Source organism: Ciconia boyciana, chromosome 9 (genome assembly GCF_034638445.1).
Source record: "Ciconia boyciana chromosome 9, ASM3463844v1, whole genome shotgun sequence".
Taxonomy (NCBI): domain Eukaryota; kingdom Metazoa; phylum Chordata; class Aves; order Ciconiiformes; family Ciconiidae; genus Ciconia; species Ciconia boyciana.
In genome coordinates, this window is record NC_132942.1 from 45,594,091 (window position 1) to 45,616,512 (window position 22,422).

The following is a 22,422-nucleotide window of genomic DNA, read 5'->3' on the forward strand; positions in this document are numbered from 1 at the left end:
GGCACTGCCCGCTCCCCGAGCATGGAGCAGGGACGAGGCCACGGTGACGGCCCCCTTCTCTGGTCTCTGCAGGAACGTCACGGCTCAGAGCCACTTGGACCTGAAGGTGTGGAGCTGCCATACCCTGAGGAATGAGCTGCTGGGCACCGCCTCCGTCAGCCTCGGCAACCTGCTGAAGAGCGGTGGGAAATGTACGTACGAGCCGGACCCCGCCGGGGTCCCTCGGCCTCCGCCCTGGCCGGGGGCCTTGCGCTCCGCAGGGTCCTGCCGCCTCACCGGCCCTGTAGGTGCGCAGCGGGGAGGCGAGGCGGTGGCCGCGGCGGCTGCCGTGCAGTCCCCTGCCCCAGGAGGGAACAAGGCGCCATTGTGTGCCCTGGGCCGCCCGTCAGGGCCGGGGGGGCTGGGGCGTGACGGAAGCCATACCTCCGTTAGCCAGGGTGCCGCAGCCTGCGCGGAAACACAAACCCCTCAGCTATTTGCTGCCATTTGTGGTCGCCAGAGCGTGGCTTGCGACAGCAGCTATCGCATAAAGGCGGCCATTCAGGGCTTGGGCCGTGCAAGCGGCTGTGCGGGGCTGGAAAAGGCTCGCTCTGTCTTTTCCAAGCGAAGCTCCGCCGCTTGCGAGAGACAGACCTGGTATTGAGTGGGGAGAGGGGCCTCCCGTGCCCCGGGGGGATACGGGGCTGGTTCAGACTCTCCCCTGTGCCGGGGCTGGGGTGAGCTGCTTCCCCTGGCACTGCCAGCCGCAGGCTACGAAACCGCGACGCTGTCCCCGCCGTGCTCCCTGCGGCGGGCAGGCTGCCCTGCCCCCGGGTGGCACCTTGTCCTGCTGGGGCAGCGAGGGCCACGCGGGGAGCTCTGCTGCTGCCGCCGTTGTCTCGCAAAGCCCGTGGGGACCTGAACGTCCGCCCCGGGTAGCTGCCGGGCTGGGTTGCCTGTTGCTTGGGCTGGTGTTGCCAGGCAGCCCGCAGCGGGGGTCTCTGCCCCAGGGCACCCTCCTCTGCAGCTTTTTCTTCCCCGAGCTGTGCGAATACCCTGCCGTGCTGGGCTCCTGGAGCCGCTGCTGCTCCCGCCCTACCTGCCTGCTCCTCTGCAGGGGCACAATCGGCTCTTTCATTAGCAGGCGTCCCAGGGGGCTGTGTGGAAAATGAATGGAAAAGGCAACTGGCTGTTTTAGCTTGTCTGTTAACATCCACCAGAAAAAACGTGTCACATTTTTCCTTGACACTGTGGGCTGGGAGGGAGGACTCTTAAAGCTGCAGAACCTGCCCTGCCCTGCCCTGCCGGGAAGGTGCTGCCATGGGCTGGGGGCAGCCGGCACTGCCCGGACAAGCCATGTGCTCTCATCTGCCCATCTTGTCTAGCCTCACGTCTGCTCCCTCCTCTTCTCTGTGGACTCGCTGCTTGGCCTTTGGGCTTTGCTGCAGCTCTGAGTGGGCCACGGACTGCTGCCAGTCCCCCGGAGGTCCCGTGGGAGCCTGCGTCCCTGGGAGACCCTTTCCTCGAGGAGGCTCCTCGCCTGCTGAGAGGAGGGGAGCGCCTGTTCCCTCTGCCTGCCAGCCTGGGGAGGGGGCCAGGTCACACAAGGGCATGCAAAGGGCATTTGGGATTTCAAGCCATCCCGAGCCGGACAAGTAATGTCCTACTGCAGCCCGTGACCCTCTGCCTGGCGAAGGCACCGAAACGCGTGTGCCCTCTGCCGCTGGCGGGGGCCTGGCCGTCCTCTCCCCCTCCTGGGAAGCACTCAGCAGGAGCGTGCCTTCCCCGAGGGCTGCTCCTGCCAGGCAGCAGACCCGCTTTCTAGCTTAGTTGGGTTTGTTACAGTTTTGGTGAGGTTTTCTGTAAGTTACTGGTGTGTAAGTGTAGATGTGGCCTTTGGTTTATGTTCCTGTAGTTGTTCTACTCGGTGCAGAAGAATCATTCTGGTTGCTCTGCTTTTGGGCAGGGGTGGTGTTCTCTCTGCCGGTGACATCTATGGCGGTGCGTGCAGGGCTCCCACCTGCCAGGAAGACGCTGGAGCTCCCCCCGTTCTTTGTCGGCCCTCCTGCCAAGCACGTCTCGCTTCAGGTGGAAGGCTCCAGGCCTCAGAGCCGAGACTCTGGAAAAAGAGCTCAGCGACGAGCCCGGTCAGGCCCGGGCTCCCGGGAGGATGGGGAGAGCCTGCTGGAGCTGACAGTCCGAGCTGTCGGACAGGAGCTCCTGCTCCAGGCAGGTCCAGCCTTGCTTTCGGGCTCGCTGCGCTTCCCACCGCCTTGGCAGGTGCCTCTGGGGCCTCTCCTCTGGCAGGCAGCGCCCTCCCGCTTTCAGAGGGGATTGGCCGGGGGGACGGAGAGGTGGGTAAGAATGGGCTTAATCACAGAAAATGAGCTGGAGCCTTCCACGGAGCTGCTCCCAGGGCTCCCGTAAAACAGCTAATTTGCAATGGCACAGCCCCCTGCCCCGGCCCCCGAGCTGCTGCCTGCCGCAGAGACACCTCTTTGTTCCCGGGCTCCGGCAGCTCCTCGCCTCCTCCTCCCACGAGGCCTGAGGAACATCCCCGGCTGGCTTCGCACCACGGTCTGCCGCTGGAAGCCGATACTGGGCCTTGCTGGTTTTTGCTGGTCCCGCTGTGTGCTGAGCCATGGATGTCTGTGCGGGCGCTGGAGTGAGCCAGGCTGCAGCTCGCAAATGACAGTGCTTGCTTTTATTGCTCGCTGCTCGGGTTGCGAGTTACATCAACAGGCTCCTGTTTCTTGAGTGGCACCACATGCCAGGGTTTTACTCCTGCAGAGCCTGTTCTTTCCCTGCTGCTGCGCCCCAGGCAGAGCTGCTGGAGCCGCGGCCTCGTGGGACCCTCCAGGAAGCCAGCAGCAAACCCCCAAACCTCTGGAAAGCTGCAGCTTCCCCCCCTTATCGTGAATATGCTGTCAAAGCAGCTCTGCTGCATGGCCCGGCAGCAAAGGCTCTTAGCGAGGAGTTGCGAAGGCACGTGCGCAGACTGGCTGAGGTGCCTGTTCAGTGAGCTGGCTCTGCAGCAGCTGGGCAACAGTCCTGTAAAACTGGTTGTCCAAGCCAGTAATTCACAGCCGGGGTCAGACCCTGCCTACCCTGCCTCACCTTTCGGGTGTCGCGTCCCGAGCGTCCTGCAGAGCTGATGGGACTGTGACCACCAGCACTGTCCCTGTGCCCTGGCCACCTCCAGGCTCTCTTTGGATGGGAGGCTGCTCTAAGCGCCCAAGCCATCAAGTAGGCAGGGTCCGCTGGCTCCCGTCCTGCCGTGCCCTGGCAGGTCTATTTTGCAGACAGCCAGCTGCCCCCGGTCAGAGGCAGCGGGCTCTTTGACTCTCTCGTCCCATCTTGTCTTCCTTCCCAGGGCTGTGGTGGTTCAGAGGAAAGAAGCAGAAGTCTGAGGTCCTCCTGGTTATACCTAGCAGATAAATGGAGCGGGACACAGTTGTTTCTAAGCCGCAGTGGCTGAGACTGGGTCAGCAGCAGGGGCAAAGCTTCCCACTGCCTGGGGAGACTTTTACTTTTTACCTGGGACAGCAAAGATTAGTCCTTCCCCTAAACTCTGGGTTCCTCCTTGGTTTAGGGATGGCTGTGGGAGGTCTAACTTCCCCCTGCCTCTTCCCGGCGGGACTGTAGCCACAGCACGGAGTCATTCCTTCGGCTGCAGGTGTGCACAGAGGTTCAGCTAGTCTTAACTCGCCAAGCACCAGGGAGGTGGGTGCTGCGGGTGGTGCTGCCTGCCTGACAGCCCTGAGCTCTGGGGTAGCTCAGGGGCCCCGAGACCCGCGGGAAGCCGGCACAGCCCAGTGCTCCCACTGGGGCTGAGAGCGGCCCCACTGACGTTATTGTCTGCCCTGCTTTTTCTGTCTAGTGCCAGGGTGCTTTCAGGGCAGGGTTCTGGCTCTGGGATTTGATTCTTCTGTGGATTGATGGGGGGCAAGTAGGTTGCTGGCTGGAATGCGTGGTTTTCGGGGTAGCCCAGAGGATCTGCTTATCTTCTGTTTGCGTAAGTGGCAGTCCCGGCTGCTCTCAAGGGACGATGGTGGACACAGCTTTGATCGCATGGAGTCGTTTGAGTGGAAACTGGCCTCTGCATCCAGTGGAACTGCACGATGAGGGTTTGGGGAGCTTGAGGGGGGGGAAGCACCATCCAGCTGCCTGTCTGGAAATCTTCCTGGTTGCGTGTGCGAAGATGGAGCCACCCAACCCAGAGGAAGAGGCAGAGGGGCTGCCCCCTCCCACGCAGCAGCTCTCTGGTGCTTATGCCCGTGGGCGTCAGATGCGTGTGGTTCCTGGAGGTCCCGGAGGGCTTGGGCTCGGGCTCGGGCTCAGCCTGGGGCCGTTATCACACTGGCTCCTACCAGCCTCGCTTCGTGGAACCGTAAATCCGCTTAATGGGCTGGGTGGGAATTCCAGCTCACCTCTGCTAAATGAGAGCTCTGATGCTGCATGCGGGGCACTGGAAGTAGCTGAACTGAGACCTTATTCAGGACCAAATCACCCCCCGACCCCCTCCCAAAATAATAATAATCCCTCTGACATTCTGGCTGCCGGCGGGACACAGGCAGCCTTTGTGCTCAGCCGTTCAGGGGACCCTCTGTTGGTGCAACAGCAATGTCCCTTTGTGCGTCCCGCGTGCTGGACTGGGACAGTGAATGGAAGGTTCTGCTAGTGTTTATTTTCTTTAAAAAAGCTGAAGGGGGTGGAGAGGGGGAGAAGGAAGCCGGCTGGGAGGTTCATGTTCACATCCTCCACTTGGAGATACCTTGTCTTTGCTCCTGCGCTGCCGCCCCCTCAGCTGGGCGCCTGCACAATGAGGGCTTGTGCGGCTCCGGCGCGCTCGGCTGCCGGGCGCTCGCAGAGGGGGATGGAGGGGACCCCCGGAGCGTGCGGGCACGACTTCCGCACAGCTCGGAGAAAATGCAAATTCCTACGGCTTGGAGCAGCCGGGGAGAAACAGGGTCTGGATTTGTTCTGGTTTTTGGCCGTGCTCAGTAGCATCTTCTATCTCGGGCTCTTAAAACAGTCTGTGAGATAGCTTCCCCTTGGAAGCAAACTGAGAGCAACTCCTCTAGGCAGATGGGTAAGACCAGGCTTAGCAGAATCCCTTGTCTGATGATGGGTGGGTAATGAGCAACAGAGTTGGGCTCCAGCCTCGGTGCTGTGCCCCCGTGAGCGTGTGCTCCTGCCGTGCCCGGACCCTGGGCCCTGAGGGGACACTTGCCTCCTTGGCACTAAAATCCTGAGACGCTTTCACGAGGTCCAGGGGTGCAGCCTGTCCCGCAGACCCCGTGGCGCTGGGCTTCGGGGTGCCCGTTGAGCACCCGCTCGGAGGAGGGGGTGCTGAATCCCAGCGCGGGGCCGTCTGCCTTGCAGCTGGGCTCCTCCTTGCAGCACTGGTCAGCTTGGAGGAAGGATGGCTACCGGCCATGGACCAGCGCACGTGGTGCGAGTGCTGTGACCGGCCTCGTGCCAGACCCCTTCTCCGTCCCCTTTGTGTCCCTTCCCAGTTGTGGGAGGCCGGCAGGCACCCTGCGGGGAGGAGCAGCTCCGGACAGGGAAGGAGGGCAAGAGCGGCTCTCTGGGCTGGCACGAGAGGTGCACGGCTGCTTCTGGTCCTGGCAATGGCCAGGCTGGTGCGCAGCAGCACCGTGATCTCTGCGCCTTCACCCCGGTGCTGTGCAAGCGCTGGGCTGGCAGCGGGGAGTCGTAGGTGCTGTTTGGGTGGCAGTTGCACACCCTGGGGCCCCGCCAGCGTGTCTCACCCCGAGCCAGAGACGGGACGAGGGGTCCACGGGGAGCGTGTTCCCATCCTCCTCCTGCTCCCGCTGGCAGGTACTGTACCCCATCCCCACGGCGGACTGCGACAAAGCAGGTTGCTAAAAAATGGTGCCGTTGTATCATGAGCAATCTGTGTATAATAAAAATATTATTTGAGCAAATGAGTCAGGAAGCGTCTGGGCCGGTGTCCCAGGCTGGCGCAGCCAAATTTTTCTGGCCTTCTGTGGCGGAGCAGGGTGTTTCAGTCCTGCTGGCTCTGGCAGGCATTGCCGCGATGGTGCGAGAGCCCTGCCTGCCCGCGGGCACTGAGGGTCGTCTTGTTCTCTCATCGGTTGTGGGGAGCGGCTCTGCAGTAGGTGGTTTTGTGTGCAGGGCTGGAGGAGGCTGTGGGAGGCGTGCAGGCAGCCCCTTCGCACCGTGCCTTGCTCCAGCCGTGCTGGGTGCTGGTGGCTTCCGGGGACACCTCTTGCTGCTGTCCGTGCGCGGCAGGGAGCTGTCAGGAGGCCTCGGAGGAGCTGGAAGGGTGGCGGGTGTCTGTCCTGGGGTGCAGGGAGGCAGAGGGCCGCGGCTGCCAGCGCGCGTCGGTGAAACAGGGCAGGCGCCGGTTCTTGAAGCAGCTGCTGGGTGCCCCGGCACGTGGCACTGTGCAGTCATCGGCGCTCCTTCCCCGCTGCTGCAGCCCCTCGCTCCGTGCCCGAGGGGAGGACAGCGAGTGGTGTTCCCGGGACCGTTACCCCTGAGCGAAGCCAGTGTCCAGCTGTGCGTGGAGCTGTGACCGACAAAGTCTCGCCAAGCTGCTGGAGCCAAACTGGCTCATGAGGGAGGGGAGTGGAGCTGGTGGCTGTCTCCAGGAGCCTCCCAGCCCATGCCCGCTCCAGAAGCTTCTGCAAAGGCGGTCTGATGCCGCAGCGGAGTGTTTCTGTGTGTTTGGGGGCAGCCCTTTGTGCCATTTGCGTTCAGTGGAACGGATGACGATGGAGGGATGTGCCTGGGGTTTTCCTTTGCTGCTTACCTGGGTTTTCTCGGTGGCATGAGGATAGGCCCAATTCTGAAGATGCCGCTTGCTCCTCTGCAGCAGGCCAGGGCTTCAGGCACCATTGGGTGTGTAGCCATCAGCCTGCTTTGTGTCCCAGGCGCCTGCCGGCGGTCACCCTCATGCAGGACCCTTCTTGCCCCACGTGTTGTGTCAAACCAGCCGAATCCCTCGGCTTTCCTGCCGCCATCTCCCCTACAGCCCCAGCTTCTGGATCTGTAAGCGATGGTGGTCTTGGCTGTGTTGCAGCCAGGGGCCCTGGGGCAGCTCCACCCCTGTGAAGGGACCCCGCTTTGCGAGCAATGGCTGGTGACGGGGGACCTTTCTCGGGAGCTGGGGCTGGCCCGGTGTCCCCTGGCAATGCTGGTAGGTACGTGTAGGTGTGGGGCCAATGCTGGTGGTGCTCGCTGGGACAACTGGCCCTGAGGGAGCAGGCACGTTGCCCTTTGGGGCACAGGGAGGCCTGGAGAGGACCAGGAGGCTGACGTCCCGTCCCATGGGGGAGCCGGGGTGGTGGAGCCATCCTCCATCACGGCTGCCATCCTGAGTGGTGACTGCTTGGTCTTTTTCTCCGTGTCCCCTCATCTCCCACAGTGGAGAACAGGCAGCTGACCCTGGACCTGCAGACGGAGAACAAAGGCAGCGTTGTCTCCGGCGGAGAGCTGACGATTTTCCTGGACGGGCCCGCTGTTGATCTGGGAAGCCTGCCTAATGGCAGTGCCGTGACAGAGGGTGAGTGCCGCCCGTCTCCGCATGCATGCGGCGTCTCTGAGCACGAGGCGGTGAGCAGCGGCAGGGAGAGGAGCGGGGCTGAGAGCATGGCCCCCGGGACCTCTGAGCAAGCGTCCGAGTGCCAGCAGCCGCCTCCTCTCCCAGGTAAGGCTCCGGCCCCTGCCCGTCCCAACTCCGGGCTTGCGCACGGGCTCCCGCGGGAGGGAGCGTGTGGCGGGACAGGAGCGGGAGCGTCGACAGGCTCACGCCCTGCCTCCCTGCCGGCGTGAGAGGAGCGGCCCTTCTCCGGGCCCTCCACCAGCCGCCCGTGCGGCTCAGCCCCTTCCCTCTCCGTCCCGTGTGGGCCGGGGAAATGGCTTCTGTATTTGATGAACCGCTCGGAAAAGGGCTTCCCGTGGCAAAGGGTGCGCAGAGACGCAGACTGGTGTCTGACCTGTCAGGGCCGCCTGGGGAGCAAGCAGAGTTTGTGCTCGGCAGGGACTGGTGCATTGCTTTCCCTTGGCTCCTTCCCTTCCTTGGTGGGAGATGAAGCCTGTGAAATCTGGGAGTCTTAAACGCGGCCGCTCTCCTGGTGCTGCCAGTTCTGCAAAGTCCTGCGTTAACCTTCCCTAGCGCTGCGCTCCAAGCCGCGGGGTGCTGTGGGGACAGGCTATGCCGATGCACGGCAGCGGGAGAGGAGAGCACCCCAGCATAAGGGCAGAGGGTCCTTGTGTGCTGGTGGGTCTGTCCTGTAACGCGTGGAGCTGTTGTGCTTTTGGGTCTCCTTTCTGGAAGGAGGGAGGGAGGGGAAGAGGCTAGAACTAGTGGGTGCCTCAGTCATTTTCTTCACCCACTTTTTCTTCACCCATTCAGGGTCCCAGGTGCCTGGACGGGACCCCAGCAGCATGGCTGCAGCCACAGAGGGCAGACACCAGCCTCCCAGTACAAACTGCTTTGGAAGCAGACCGAGGTAAGGGTCCTGTGCTGGCAGGCGCCTGGCAGTCTGTTACCGGGTGGTTGCTGCGGCCGTGAGGCGGCTAGGAAGTGTCTGGATCGTCCTTGTGCAGCGGACCCCACTCCAGTTCTCCCAGCGAGCCCCCAGCAAAGCAGCCCGTAGGAGGCGTGGAGCAGGGGTGGGCTGGCCGACCTCCTGGAGGACGGAGGAGCTGGGAGATGCTGAGGGGTGGCCCTACAGCCGGGGCACGTCTGACCTGAGCATCTCTTAAAGTATTTGTTTCTCAAGGAATATCAGGTCTGTGATGACCCAGACAGCTTCCACCGGTTGCTCTCCTGGCAGCTGAGGGAATGGTCTACCAGGGAGGTGTGGGGCGGGCTGTGACCAGGCAAACCAGCAAAGAGCTGGTCTGCAGGCGTCCCTTCAAATGGGGATGACGGGGACCCCCGCTCGTGCCTCGAGCACAGCCCGGGCCAGGCACTGGGCCAGGCTGGGAAGCACAACTCCCCTCCGGGCGATGGTCACAGGGGGACTCTTCCGAAGGTCCAGGGAGAGCAGGAGAAGCAGAGCTGCAGGGAAATAACAGCTGCTTCCAAAGGAAATGAGATGCTTGGGCACCAGGCCATCCTGCGCCTGGCTCGGTGCCCTTCCTGGCCTTCTCGCTGGGCTGGAGTGGCTCAGCGCTGCTCCTTTTGGAGCTGTGGTTATTGAGAGACGTGTCACACTGTCAACATGGAGTTGAATTTAACACCTATTTATATTTCCAGAGCATGGCAGTGGCCCAGCAGCCTATACAGATGTTCTGGTTAGAAGTGTGCCGGCAGAGAGGGCGGCTGCAGCCTGCCTGATAAGAGGTTCTGTGTGCCCCCGGGCTTAGGAGCACCCTCGGCAACAAGCCCCGCACCTCGAGCTCTTCTGCTCCTTCTTCATCTGCCAGGTGGATGAGTGAAGGGGAGAAATGTTCTTGGCTCTAAAAAGTGACCCTGGCCTTCCATATTGGGTGTTTGTCTCCCACCCGAGGAGGGAGCGGGATGAGAAATTGGGAGCCGGTTGCTGAACACAGTTTGTGCCCTTTTGTTGTGGCCGCTCCTCTTGGTTCCTGCTGTCCAGGTGTTAAAGCCTTCTCCCGGGTGAGAGAGTGCTCAGTGTCCTGATGGGAGCTGGACTTTGCAGCCACTTCGCAGCTATCAGGAGGTGCTAGAAAGCCTGCAAAGAAAGTTCTAGTTTGGGAGGCTTGGCCTGGTGACTAGGTTTGACTGCTGACTTCTGATTCCTGACTGCTTGCTGATTGTCTGTAAGTAGTTTCTGCTTTTGGTGTAGTCTCGACCTGTGAGCGTGTGAGAGAAGTGTGGTGAGGTCTGGCCGGTACTTCTGCAGGGGACCTTCAGAGAGCGCTTGCAATCATTAAAAATCCCGTGGCTGCTCTGGTACGGGAAACTTAGTAGCTAGTTTTCAATTCATCCTAGGCTCACCTGAATTTAGGGCTGTTCTGGATGTAACTCCACAGTTTGATGTAGTACTTGCTGCTACATGGGACAGAGCGTTGCTGTACGTACCCAGCATGGAGGCAGCTGCCTTCTCCGGAGCAGAGTACGGGTCCTTTGCACATGGGAATGCTGTTTGATGTTTGCTCTGTTTATACGCAGAGCCGTGTTTATTTTCATGGGCTTGGTGATGGATGCTAGCAAACTCGCTCGCAGGCAGGACAGAAAGAAAAGGGTCATTCTTTGCTCCTCAGCTATTTCTACACTGTCCCCTCAAGGGAAACTGCTTGGTCAGGGCTTCTCTTTCTTCTCCTGAACAAATGTCATCCTGGGATTTGCTGCTAATCTTGGTGACAGGGTGTGAAATTCCACAGCCCTCTGTGTGGAGAGAAAACAGAGCCCAGAGGTCCCCGGCTGCGAGCTGGTGCCGTGGGTGCCGAGAGGGTTGCCACAATCCCCGTTTGTCTTGTGGTGGCCAAAGGGGCCTCTTCTGACAGCAGGGAATAAAGTAGCCTGGTTTGCTGCTTGCCCTGTGGGGAGGCTCTGGCTCGTGAGCCACGTTCAGGTATTGTGATCTAGGTACGGCCGTGAGAAACTGCTGTCATCTGTCACGAGCTTTGCAAACTCAACTGACTTCTTCAGTGCAGCATGCTTTGCTTTCTCTGCTTGTGTGATGTCCAAAAGTCACCGTTCAGCTCGTGACGGGCACGAGCATCCCCGAGGGCAGGCGGGAGACGCACCTTCAGGTCACTCAGATGAAGTATTTCCCTTCGTGAGACCCCTTGCTCTGCAAAGCCCCGCGTGCGGCTGTGGGATGTCCGCAGGCATGTGGCTTCTGGTGCGACACAGCAGCAGCAAAAGGCCAGGGGGGCTGCGATCGCCGGTTGCAGCCCTGGCACAGGCAGGGGAGAGGCAGGCAGTGCTTCATGGTCGGTGTGCTGCCTGCTGCCGCAGAGGGGCCGGGGGGTTGCTCAGGGCCTTAGAGAACAAGCCGTGAGATGGGTCTTGGGTCAGCTGGAAGGGGGTGGGTAACAGGAATAAATTGGGTTTGGGGTTTTGGAGCCGGGCGCCTCTTCGGCTGCACGTCCCGCTGCTGTGGGGCGAGGGGCTGTTCCTCCTGCCCCAGCTCCAGGGTGCTGGTACATGGGTGCCATCTCTGCTCCCGGCACTGCAGGCACGAGGGCTGGGTGCTGGGGGACGTGGCTGCCTACCCCCCCTTTGCAGGCGGAGTTTCTCAGCTCCGTGTTTCGGGAGCTGAGGCCCCGCTGCCCACGTGGCGCCGGGGCTCTCCCAGTTGTGTTTCCCAGTGGTCGTGCCCCAACGCGCTGCAGCCGGTGCTGGCTCCCGGCTGCGTGCTCTGCCCTCCCTCCTCTTCGGCCGCAGTTCGTGATCCGGTGTGCCGAGTGCGACTGAGGCTGGTGCTGCCACCTCTGCTGGCGTCTCATGCCAGGACCTTCTGGCCACCGCAGCGGGAGGAGGAGGCCGTTCCTGGGTTTCGTGCCCGGGGCCCATGTCAGTCTCTGCCGTGCGGGGGCTCTGCCTTGGCAGAAGCAGGGAGCTGAAAGGTTGATGTCACCCTGGCTGACGCCACTTTCCTCTTTGGCATCTGCTCCCCCTGCCTCTGGCCCAGGAGGGGCGATGGGGCAGCCACCCGAGGACCGTGATGGTCGGGGACGGCGGGGGTCTTGCCGCCTGGGAGGTGGGCTGCCCTCCGCGTGCCCCGCTCCGTCCCACTGGCGTGGCCGCGAGAGGCTGTTCCCATCCTCTGCGACTTGTTTTCTCCCCGCTCCTATTTTAAGAGCGCGTTCCCAGCCCCGCCGCTCTCACGTGGCCTCGCTGGGTTTGTTTCCACGCGTCTATTAAAAGACAATGCCCAGATGGGAGCACTCGTAGGAGGGCTGGGCTGGGCGGCGGGCCGGCTAATTCAGGCCTGGTAACCCTGTGCGGCCGGCTGGCAGCCTGGAAACATCCTGTTTTGGTTTCTAAAAACTCTCCAGGCAGCGCTTAGCTCATCTGTGCTGAGAAGGGCAGGGACCAGATCCGTCCCGTGCCTTGGGGGCCGCTCCCGGCAGGACCGGCTCCTGCTGCCGGTGCCACCTGCCCATTCCCCTCCGGCTGGGGCTCCGGGGGCCGCGCTGCCTCCCGGCCTCCCCATGGGGTGAATGTGGGGAGGTGGGTCCTGGTCAGCTTCCAGGAAGCGCGTGGTGCCAGTTGGCCTTGCTGAGCCCCGTGGACGGGCAGCGAGGGGCAACCCTCGCCTCCCGACGGGGGAAGAGGAGCCCGTTCTGCGCCTGCAGCTGCTCCGAGTCCCCAGGTGCTGGTGGCCACAGCAAAGCCCCAGCACGTAGCGGTGTCCGGGGTAGCTGGGGTTTCTGGGGTGAGCTCACTGTCTGAGGAGTGCCTCGAGGAGCCCCTGTGCGAGGCTGAAGGTCCGTGGCTGGTTGAAGCGGCCTCGGCAGCTCCTGCTCGTGGGCTGCTCTGCCCATGGCTCTTATCTGATCTATTTTCAACAACCATCTCCTGCTTTCCCATGTCTCCTCCCGATCCCAGCCCTTCCTCTGCCCTCTGTCGAGAGCTGCTCCCCAAGGAGAGTGGCTTTGGAGCGAGTGGGAGGAACCCCGAGGGCTTGCTGGAGCTGGTGAGGGTGGCATGACTGATGCTGTGCCCTGTCGCTGCCAAGCTGCTGTCCCCTCCCAGCTCCAACCCGGAGACGTGGGGACAATTTGCGGGTTTTGCCCTTTTAAGGGCAGAACTTGGCTGGGGCAAACAGACTTCCTAATCCCTGCGGTCCTCACCCTCTGCGGTCACTGCCCCGGGCCAGGGACCTGGGTGGAGGTGGCCGGGCTCTGCGGCTGCTCCCCTGGCCCCCGGATGCGGGAAGGCAGCATCCCGCCCCTCCCGCCCTGCCCTGTCCCCCTCCCCGCTTGCAGTACCGACTAGGCTTCTTAATCGGCCTGAAAACCCTCAATTCTTGAATGCCTTTGGGCTGCCTCGGGGCTCAGGGTGGTCGGAGGGGGAGAGCTTGCTGAAGGGGATGCGGTGGCAAGAGATCTCTAGTGTGGCACAAAGAGAAGACCCCCCGAGAGATGGAGCAGCCGCATCCGAGCCAGTCGCAACCCGTGCCATGATTTAAGCTCCTGTCTTTCCCGGCTGCTTGTTCCCTCCATAGCCAGAGGCCACGGCTGTCCCAGCCGTCCCAGCAACGGCGAACGCTCGCACCTTCCTCGCCCGCTTTTGCGCAAAGCTTGTAGCCAGGCGGGAGGCACGGTGAGGGTTCCCACCGGTGCCTGACGTGGCACCGCGGTGCAGGAGCTGGCACTGGTGCGGGATCTCTCCTGGGAGCTTTACTGCAGGGATGGAAGGAGCAAACTGCCAGGGGCCGTGACGGCTCGGTGCTGCAAGCAGGCTTCTGGCCGTGAGTGCTTGGGGCCGTTCCTCAGCAGGTGGGGCGGGCCGGGGTGAGCACCTGCAAACAAAAGCAAGGGCTTTGGCAGCCAGGTTACTTCTCCATGGGACTCCGCCACCGGCAGGCGGGTGCCAGGGCCTGTGGGCAGGCTGGCAGGTCCGAGTAAGCAGCGTGAAGTTCAGGGCTCTGCTGGAGGAGCAGAGGCACGTGGCTGCATGCTGGCCGTTCTCAGGGGAGACCAGTGGCTGTGCTGGGGGAGAACTAGCACGAGACGGAGGCAAAAAGGCAGGAGCGGGGTTTTCTTTGTGAGGCCAGCGGTGTGTCTCACCTCCCGTGTTTCTTTCCCTTGCAGGACGCACCGGCATGCGGCTGGAGTGGCCAGGCAAAACACGGGGAGCGGAGAGCAAAGTGCCAGCGCCAGGAGTCGGCACCGGCAGCAGGCCAAGAGCACGCAGCACGCCAGCATGGCCAACGGCACAGCCAACGGCACAGGTGAACCAGTGCTCGTGGGAGGTGGGGGGGCAGAGCTCGGGGCTGCGTTTTGGGGGAGCAAATGAATTTCTGCTAAGATAATGCATCTTGTAGTGCCTGGGAATTTCCTCCCTGTGAATTGATTGATTTTTATTGATTTTACTTTTGATAAGCTGGGCAGCTCCGCAGGGTGCACTGGTAGGATCTGTTCTGCCTGTTGTGAGTAATTTCTGTGGCTCCTCTCTGGAGTCTCCCTAACAAAAAATACTGCATCCAGCTCCAGGTTTTTAAAAGGACACTGGGACAGCGACGTCACTGATGCCACAGCAAGGAGGACAGTTATCACAGCTGAGTGGACTTTTTTCAGGGTTGGGAGCGTTCAGCTGAATTTCCCCATCAGTCTTCAGCAAAAATGTCCTGAGCTCTTTGCCCACCGCAGTGGGGAGGAGCAGCTGTCTTGTCGAGCATCAGAGAAGGCACAAACCCACCTCTCAAAAGGGGGCTGCTTCTTACGCCAGAGGGTATTTCTGGAAGGATTTCTCTTGTCTTTTCTTGGGTTTGTCCACCAAGCCATAAATACCTTGTAGAGTGGGGACTGGACCTGCTGAGTGCCTGACTACAAAGCTACAAGCGGTTTATCTGTTTTCCTTCTCTGGCTCCACGTAGCTGGCCAAGCAGTGCGGCATCTCCCGCTCCCCTGCGCTGCTTTTGCAGGCAGTGCCGTCCCTTCTTTTGCTTTTATCGGAGACCTGGAAGGAGAAGCAGAGTGCTTTGTTCTGGGTAGAAGGAAATGTTTCGTTCAACCCAAAAGGAAGGTTTTTTTTTTCTTTTTCCATTTCATTGGAAAAACCTGGAGCAATGCAATTTCAGTTTTGCCAAAACCCATTTTGGGAGGGAGATGGGGGAGTGGAAGGCTGACGCGAAATGCTGCCTTTCAGCTGTCGCTCCTGGGCTGTGCCCCCCTCCCCGGGACTGCGGCTCGTCTCTGCCCTGCTTGGTGCAGCGCTGTACTGGGAGCGAAGGCTGTGCGGTGTCCCCTGTGCCCACCCAGCCCTTCCCAGCGCCCTCGCTGTGCAGGGGACACTCCCTTGGGCTGTGGACAGGGTTTTTGTTCCTGCGAGTACAACTTGACTCCTTGGCTTTGGTTTATTTAAAACATGTTTTATTGGCCCAGCCCCAGCCTCCCCAGTGGCTTTATGACTGTGCTGTCCTTGTCGCTGTTTACCACTCACCAACCTCCATGTCTCCCGCAAGTCCTGTCGGCGATGATTTAACACTTCGGGATGGGGAGATGAGTGTTTTGGGTTGCTGGGATTAGGGCTGGACACCCTGTCTTGTGCTCTGTGGGATGCCTCTAGAAACCATCCTCTTCCTCCTCAGTTTAGTACATCTCCGTGGCATTATCATGTTTTTTGAGCAGACTGTTGCAAGAACGCCCCCATTACATTTGTCCCTCACAGCTGTAATTTCATCCGACAATAAAAGGAGATTATTTCGTGGCATGTTTTCTCCACAGCCACGTTGCTTAGCCCTAGCTGTGTTCCCCCTGGAGCCCTTCCTTACCAGGTGAACTTTGGATCAGCTTTTCCCCTGCTTTGTCCAGGACTGAGATCAAACCGATCGCAGCGTAGTTACCTGGGTCATTCTGCAGGTTCCCTTTGAAGATTGGCACAACGTGTTTGAAGCTTCTAAAATTGCCCTTTCTGAGGCTTGCTAGAAATGAGTAGCAGTCAGAGACCTCCTCACCCGAGTCTTGCAGGACTCTGGTGGAAGTTGCTGTGAGCCTGCTGACCTGGAAATCTTCATCGCCCGTAGATGCTGCCTGAGGGGCTCCTTTAGTTGCTGATGCTGTGTACTGAGATTCTTCCGCTGCTGGAGGATGCTGTCCTGCTTCACTCCAGCCGCAAAGCAAAAAGTGTTCCCAGCCGTCTGCCTCTTCTACAGAGTGTCTGTAGTTCTTCAGTCTCTCGTCTGTGGGGGTTTATACTGTTGTGAGGTTTTTTCCTACAATCTTCTAAATACTTGGGCTTGTAGACACAGATACTTCCCTACGGTTTTCTACGTTTCTCAGCTCTAACTTGTGGAGCTCTGTCTGCATCCCTTGCTTCTTTGTTATTTGTTGCTGGTTTGTTTTTAATGCTTTTGCTTTGCCACTGAAGCCAGGATGTCTTGTAGCGAAAGTTATCCTCTGCTGGACTGCCAAGTCTCAGGGTTTTTTGGCTATCTAATAAATATCCGTCAAACAAATTCCCTTTCATTTTTTTTGGTCTGCATTTTCCTCCTCATCAGTTTTCTTTGTAATTTTCCTTTGCTCTGTCCCTTCCCCTTCCCTTTTCCAAAAGTTCAGTGGAATCCAGCAACATTTAGCTCTTACCAGTGCCGCAGCTGACTTGCTGAGCCTGGGCTTCCCTCTGCCTGGGGGAACGCTGCACCAGCCGCTTCCGAGCTCCTCCTCGTTACCTGAGTTCCAGTCAAGCACGCAGCATGTTTGCAAGCAGCAGAAGAGATACTGAGCGCAAATGCAAAGTACCCTCTGCTTTTGTCTCGGGACAAAGGGCAGCGGCAGTGCTTCACAGAGAGATCTGACTGCTGGGTGAAGGAGGTGCTGCCTTTGCTGCAGGCTGGGAGCACCGTGAGTCCCGTGCTTGGGTGGTAGCGGCTGCCACCCACCACGTGCTCTCCTTCCAGGGCTGCGTGGCTGTGGCAGATCCACAGCCGTTACCCTTTGTGGGTGCTAACGTCTCTGCCCTCTGCCTTTCCAGTGAACGGAGATGCAGCAGGTGCTGCGGACATCGAAGAGGAAAGGCCGGCAGCGGGAACGACCGTACCGACCGTGGCGGCGTCGAGTGCGGCTGACAGCTCCGTCGCTCCTGCCCTTCCTGCCCTGACCGGCTCTGGAGAGGCAGAGGAGGCGGCCTCCGGCTCCAGTGCCCCGCCGGCCCGGGCAGCGGTGCTAGCCCTGGATGCTCTGCCCCCCGGGTAAGCTCTGCCTCCTGCTTGAGACTTTCCTTCCCCTGACAGAGCCAGCACAATGGAGTGCCTGTGGCCCTCGGGGAGGGAGGCACGGCCCTAGAAGGACGGCTGAGGGGACATGACAAACTGGGGCACTGCTGTGTGCTGGAAGAAGAGGATGTTTGAGGGAAGAGGCTGTGCTGCACCAGGAGTCGGTGGAAATGTTGGTGCTCAGCAGAGCAAAGGGGGCCTGGGAGTGCCTGTCAGAGATCCCTGTGCCCCCGCTGCCCTGGCACAGCCTGTCCTGCCTAGGCTGAGCCGTCTGGCCTGTGACTGTGCTGTGGACTCCTCTCTCCTCCTCTGGGCTGGGGTCTGATCTGTGTCTGCTCTGGGGTAATAAACAGCGAATCGCATCTCTGCAGCAAGCAGCCTCTCGGTGTCCATGCCCAGGGGAGCAGCAGAGTCCTCTGCTCTCCTGGGGCCGCTGAAGGGATCAGTCAGAGGAAAACGCGTGAGACGGTGAGCGTGGATTTCCAGGGAGCTCCCTCTGAGCAGGAGGGCACGAACGTGCACTCCAGAGACACCGAGGCGGCGTTGGCCGCTGCTGGGCGGAGGCGGGCAGGACCCTCACGTAGCTGCGCCGTTCGTCTCCCTGGCGTGAATGCTCTGCATCCTCCTCCTCTGTGGGACGTGGGGAAGGGGCTGGGAGGAGAGCTGGGGCCGGCGGATCCGTGCCAGTGGGCTCGCTGGCTCTTGGCGGGGCGGCGGGCAGGCTTTGGGCTCAGCCCCCCTTCCCGCTGCAGCTGGGTCATTCTCCCCTTGTATTTCAGACACCTTTAATTCTGGACTGAAAACGCCAAGTGGCGGGGGGGGGGGGTGTGAAAATGGCTTGTGTTTCGTATGAAGGGAGCTGTTTATTTTCCTTTGGCTGAGGCGATGCCTGGAAGGTCAGGGCCTCGCTCGTGTGTCAGTCACAGGTAATTAGGGTTAACGGCTCAGTGTGCCTTTATGCGGGGTGTGTGAGGGTTTCTGTTCTCCGGCTTGGGCGCTTCCTGTTTCCAGGCAGCTGGAAAAGTCCAGTGCTCTGAAAAAGGTCTTTATTCCAGCCAGAGCTTATGCCCCTTTCTGCTCCTACCAGGTAGACTGAAGGTCTCCTTTTCTCCACCTCTGCACAGCCCCAGGTGGAAACAGGTTGCTGTTCCTTTCCTGGGGCGGAGAGGAGCCTGCAGGTATCTCACGATGAGGGTTTCCGGAGGCTCGGGAGGTTGCAAGCCCTGCTTTCTAAGACATGCCAGACTTGCGTTTACCTGGTCCAGCCGGGTGGAAGGGTGGCCCGTGTCCTCCCTGCGCCTGTCTCCCTGCAGTGCTCACGCAACAGAAAATCATGCACGTCAGAGCGGGGAGGAGGATAAAACTGCTGCACTTTGGGAGATGTCTGGAGAAGAGCAGTGAAGGTGTAGCGAGCTGTCCTCCAAGCTGAGCTTGTGGAATTTGGATCTCTGGAGACACCTTTGATGAGCACGTTGTGTATCTGTCCCTCCCTGTCCTGACCGTAGGATCGGTAGGGGAGAAAGAGGGCAGCACCCCTCTTGCGTGTGCTGTGCGAGTTACACGCTCGTGCTGGGCTGGCTTGGGTAGGAGCTGACCTGCTCGGTCAGGTGAAGACCAAGTATCAAGGTCTTCCCAGGTGAAGGAGAGCGGAGAATTGAGTCCGTTGAGGTCTCTGTGGTGCAAGCCCTGCCCTGAGAGCGGCTAGACCAGGTTCTGGGCTAACAGGGATTTGCACAAGCAGGGATTTGCTAAACGGGGATTGCACAAAACACTGTGGCCCTGGGGTGGTATAAATGAGCTCCTGGGGATCTCTTGAGACCTGATCTAGGGCAGCTGATTTTTGGCTGGCTCACCACGCTAGGGTATTGGTTTGACTAGTGGTTTGGGGCCCAGCTTGGGAGATGGGGATGCAGCTGGCTGGGCTGGTGGAGGCAGCGATGTCTCAGGCAGAAGGGATGCAGACGAAACCAGGCCACTTCAGCTCTGGTGGCAGCGTGCTCCGCAGAAAGCGGTGCAGGATAGCCCCTCGCTGGCCTGGCTTCTGCAGGGATGGCCGTGCAGAGCGCGCTGCAGAGCCCCTGAGTGATCGCTCTTGCTTTGCCGCTTGCAGGAGCGACGTCCCCTGTGGAGCTGCCGGTCGCTCTGGCACTGAAGAGCTGGAAAGCTGTCTTGTCCCTCCTGCTTTCCGCAGGAGCCCTGCCTCGTTCTCCAAGAGTCTCCTTTCATCTGTGGGAGCGTGGAGAGCGCTTGCGCTCGGCTTCCCTTCAGCGTCTGGAGGGGCGGCAGCTTTTCCTAGCTGCATGCTGGTGGGTGCGCTGAGCCCCGGCCTCCCTGCTCGCGCCGGGCTGCGTGCAGATGGAGTCGAGAGCGGCTGGGTTCATGTGGGGATTCAGAGCTATTTATTCTGCTCAGATTGCTGTCTCTGAACATCTGCACCAGATGTGGCGGGCACAAAGGCATCTCTCACACAACCGGGAGTCTGTTCTAGGGGCTGGAGGGTGCTGGAAGGTGTTCTGAATAATTCCAGCCCTGACAGTGCCTAGAACCTCCTTCACATCCTCCTGGCTTGGGCAGAGCATGTTTCCTTGCAAAGCCGAGGAGCGTGTGTGGCACAGGAGCGGCCGGTCACAGCTCTCAAGGCCTTCGGCGCGGGGTCCTGGTTCTCACGTAGGGGTTCCCAAGCGGACGGATAGCGAAAGGGGGGAGGGCACAAGAGCTGCTGGCTCCTGCATCTGGTTCCTATCAGTGATGATCCTGCGTGGGGGACAGACGGTCGTTAGCGCGGCGTGTATACACAGCGCTGTCTCGCCCGTACAAAGAGGTACATTATGTTGCCTGGCAGAAGGCACGGGGCTGTGGTTTCTTACATAAGGAGGGCGTTTTGTTTGGACTGCAGGGTTGCCTCAGCACTGCCACTTCACACCGTCCGTGGCTCCCTGTATCCACTGCCGTTGCAAGCCTCGCGGGCAGTTGGAGGGGAGCTAGCGGGGGCTGACACGTCGCGCGCTTCATGCTTGCAGCGGTGGTGCACGTGGGTGAGAGCTCCCACCGTCTAGCGCTTGCTAAACCGCTGGTCTTCCTTGCTGGTGGCAATGTGGCAGCGGGCACGGGGGAGGAACGCCAGCGGGACGTCGGGTCCCCAGAGGAAGAGCCCGTTGTCGTGCGTCTCCCTGAGCTGTCCCTTGCAGGGTGGCAGACGGGATGCAGGGAAGCTTGAAAAGACTGAAGCCTGTGAAGAGCTGGGCAGGGTAGTCTGAGCAAGGCTGGGTTGCCCCCAGCGCCCCTGTTTCTGAGGCCATTGCTGCGTGTCAGGAACAATAACAGTTCGTCACAGCTTGCTATTCAGTGGCGGTGGTTTGCTGTTCGGAGGGCGAGGCAGCCCTCAGCAAATTTACATTTCAGATCACCAGGGAGCTGCTGACCTGAGGAGCATGTGAACTTGTCACCTGTTTGAACAGGGTGTGAGTCGGGGACAGTGGACGTAAATCAGCTGCCACCAGCAGCTCTCCCCACTCCTGCATGGCTCTTTGCAGTCACGAGGGCACCCAGAGGGGTATCTGAGGGATCCAGAAAACCTCTGCCCTCGAGGAGTCCTCATCGTGGGGTTTCTGGTCTCTACAGCCACAGAAATGGTACCTGGGGGCTTGAGAGCCTCTTGTCATAAAGGACTTGCAAGTCCTCAGAGGCATATCGATCAGAGAACCTGTTAATGCGTCTGGAGGACCAGTCCTCTCCAGTAACGACTGCTGGCACCACTGGTTCTGTGTGCACAAGGCTGAGGTCCCGTTCATCCCTGAAGCACCACGTGTCAGCGTGGACAGAACGGGTGGGACAGCTGGCTTGGGTTGTCCTCGCTGTAAGCGAGTGGTGCTGCGGTCTCTGGATCCGCCCAAAGGAGGCTGTGACGTACAACTGACCTCGGAAAGACGATGCTTAAAGGGTTTTTGCAGGATGCCGCCTCCTGCAAAGTCTCATGAGTGGAGTTGTGCCTTGCAGTTTTGTTTGCGAATAGCGTTCCTCCACCTGAGCCGTGTGCCGGGTCCGTATCTGGTTGCTGGTGGAGATCTGAAGCGCCTGCAGTGCGAGCCTAGGACGGGGCTTCCCAAAGCTCTGCCTGCAGTGGGCAGCTCTCTAGCCAGCGGCACTTCCACAGCCCTGCCTTCTCCCTGAAGATGCCCAGGGACCTTCTGCCATCCATCTCATGGGGTGGACATGCTTGTGTCTTCAAGAAATCCCAGCTATGCTGATTTTCTCTTCAGAGATTTCAATCTTTTAGCTGTCCTGGTGCTCATGAAGCACCGAGTTCATCGCTAGTGAACAGGAAACTCCAGGCGTTTCCCCTCTGACAACGCCCAACGCTGCCCAGGGGTAGCCCAGGAAAAGGGCTGACTGCCGGGCGGAGAGACAAAGACTTCCTGATCGCAGACGGCACCGGGTAGTGATAACCACTGGTGTCCCTGGGTCTGTCCTAGGGATGAGAAAGATGCCGTGCTGCTGACTGGTAGCTTTTATCTGCAGATCTTACCTGGTCTCTGCGTATGCATTAAGCTGACAGTGCTTTTGAGAAGCCCGTAGGAGCGAAGCCAACAGCTTGGATTTGGGTTAGACAATCTCTTGGCTAAATCCTGAGCCTGGCATTCACGTTCCCCTCCTGCTTTCAGGTAACTGACTCTTATCTCAGAGTGCAAGATTGCCTTTCGCCCAGGGCAGAGGTTTTTCAGGCTGCCCGCATGGCTGCTGGACCGCTGGGGTCCCCAGTTGACGGCACGCTGCCGGGGCTTGGAAACGCGGCTGAAGCTCTCCCCGTTTCTGCCTTCCCGCCTCTTTCGAGAGCGGACTCGAGGCTGTGATGCACGCGACCTGTGGTCGCAGCAGATCTGTGGTTGCGGATGAGCTCACCGTTTGGTGGCTTCATTGTCCCCTGGGGAGGCTTGAGGACGAGCAGGGACGGCGTGAGCCCGGGCGATGGGGCATTGGCACCCAGTGCGTCTCCTCCTTAAGGGCTTCTTGCTTTCTGCAAGCCCAGATTTGTTCCCTTGCTGTCACAACAGAAGCTGGTATATTAATTTCCCAGGGCTTTTTGTGATGATTAATTAAGACTGAAGATTGAATCGGGAGGGAGACCTGTGGGAGCAGAAGTGTGGCAGGAGAACACTTTATCTGTCAGCAGCTGCCGGCTCGCCGCTCTCTGTTGCAGAACAAAAGCTGACAGGAAAGCACGGTGCTCCTCGGAGCTTTTCCCTTTGCCAGGGCATAAACTTTCATGAATGAATTAAGGCAGAGAATGGTTTTCAGTGTAGCCGTGTAAAGCCAGGCCTCCCTATCGCACCGGCTCCCCTTAGGGACCACCTCCGAACCGAGTGCCTTGTGGCCACGCGATGTTTTTAAGCAGTATCTGTCAGCAGTGAGCAGGAGGGCTGCCAAGGAGAAAATTCAGCCCCAGCCCAAACTCAAAGGCTCCCCTTTAAAGACATATTAAGAGAAGCCAAACAAAAACTACATCAAAAACTCACAGGACATAAAACTGACCCTGTGTGAAATCTTATGCCGACCCTCCTGCTTTCTGGAGGAAATTAGGAATTTATGCTCC

The 22,422-nt window shown here is 59.9% G+C and overlaps 1 protein-coding gene across 3 annotated transcripts in view; it reads left to right on the forward strand.

The window, feature by feature from the left end:
- WWP2 (WW domain containing E3 ubiquitin protein ligase 2) overlaps nt 1–22,422 on the forward strand; it is a 44,054-nt gene that overhangs the window by 4,653 nt on the left and 16,979 nt on the right. The window contains exons 4-8 of one of the 3 annotated variants that reach the window (XM_072873002.1): nt 73–191; nt 7,397–7,678; nt 8,387–8,483; nt 13,711–13,850; nt 16,592–16,808. In XM_072873002.1, the coding sequence (XP_072729103.1) occupies nt 73–191; nt 7,397–7,678; nt 8,387–8,483; nt 13,711–13,850; nt 16,592–16,808 (855 nt within the window). Of the gene's footprint in view, nt 1–72; nt 192–7,396; nt 7,679–8,386; nt 8,484–13,710; nt 13,851–16,591; nt 16,809–22,422 lie in introns of those variants that run through there. The other 2 variants (XM_072873003.1, XM_072873004.1) reach the window with 2 other exon arrangements.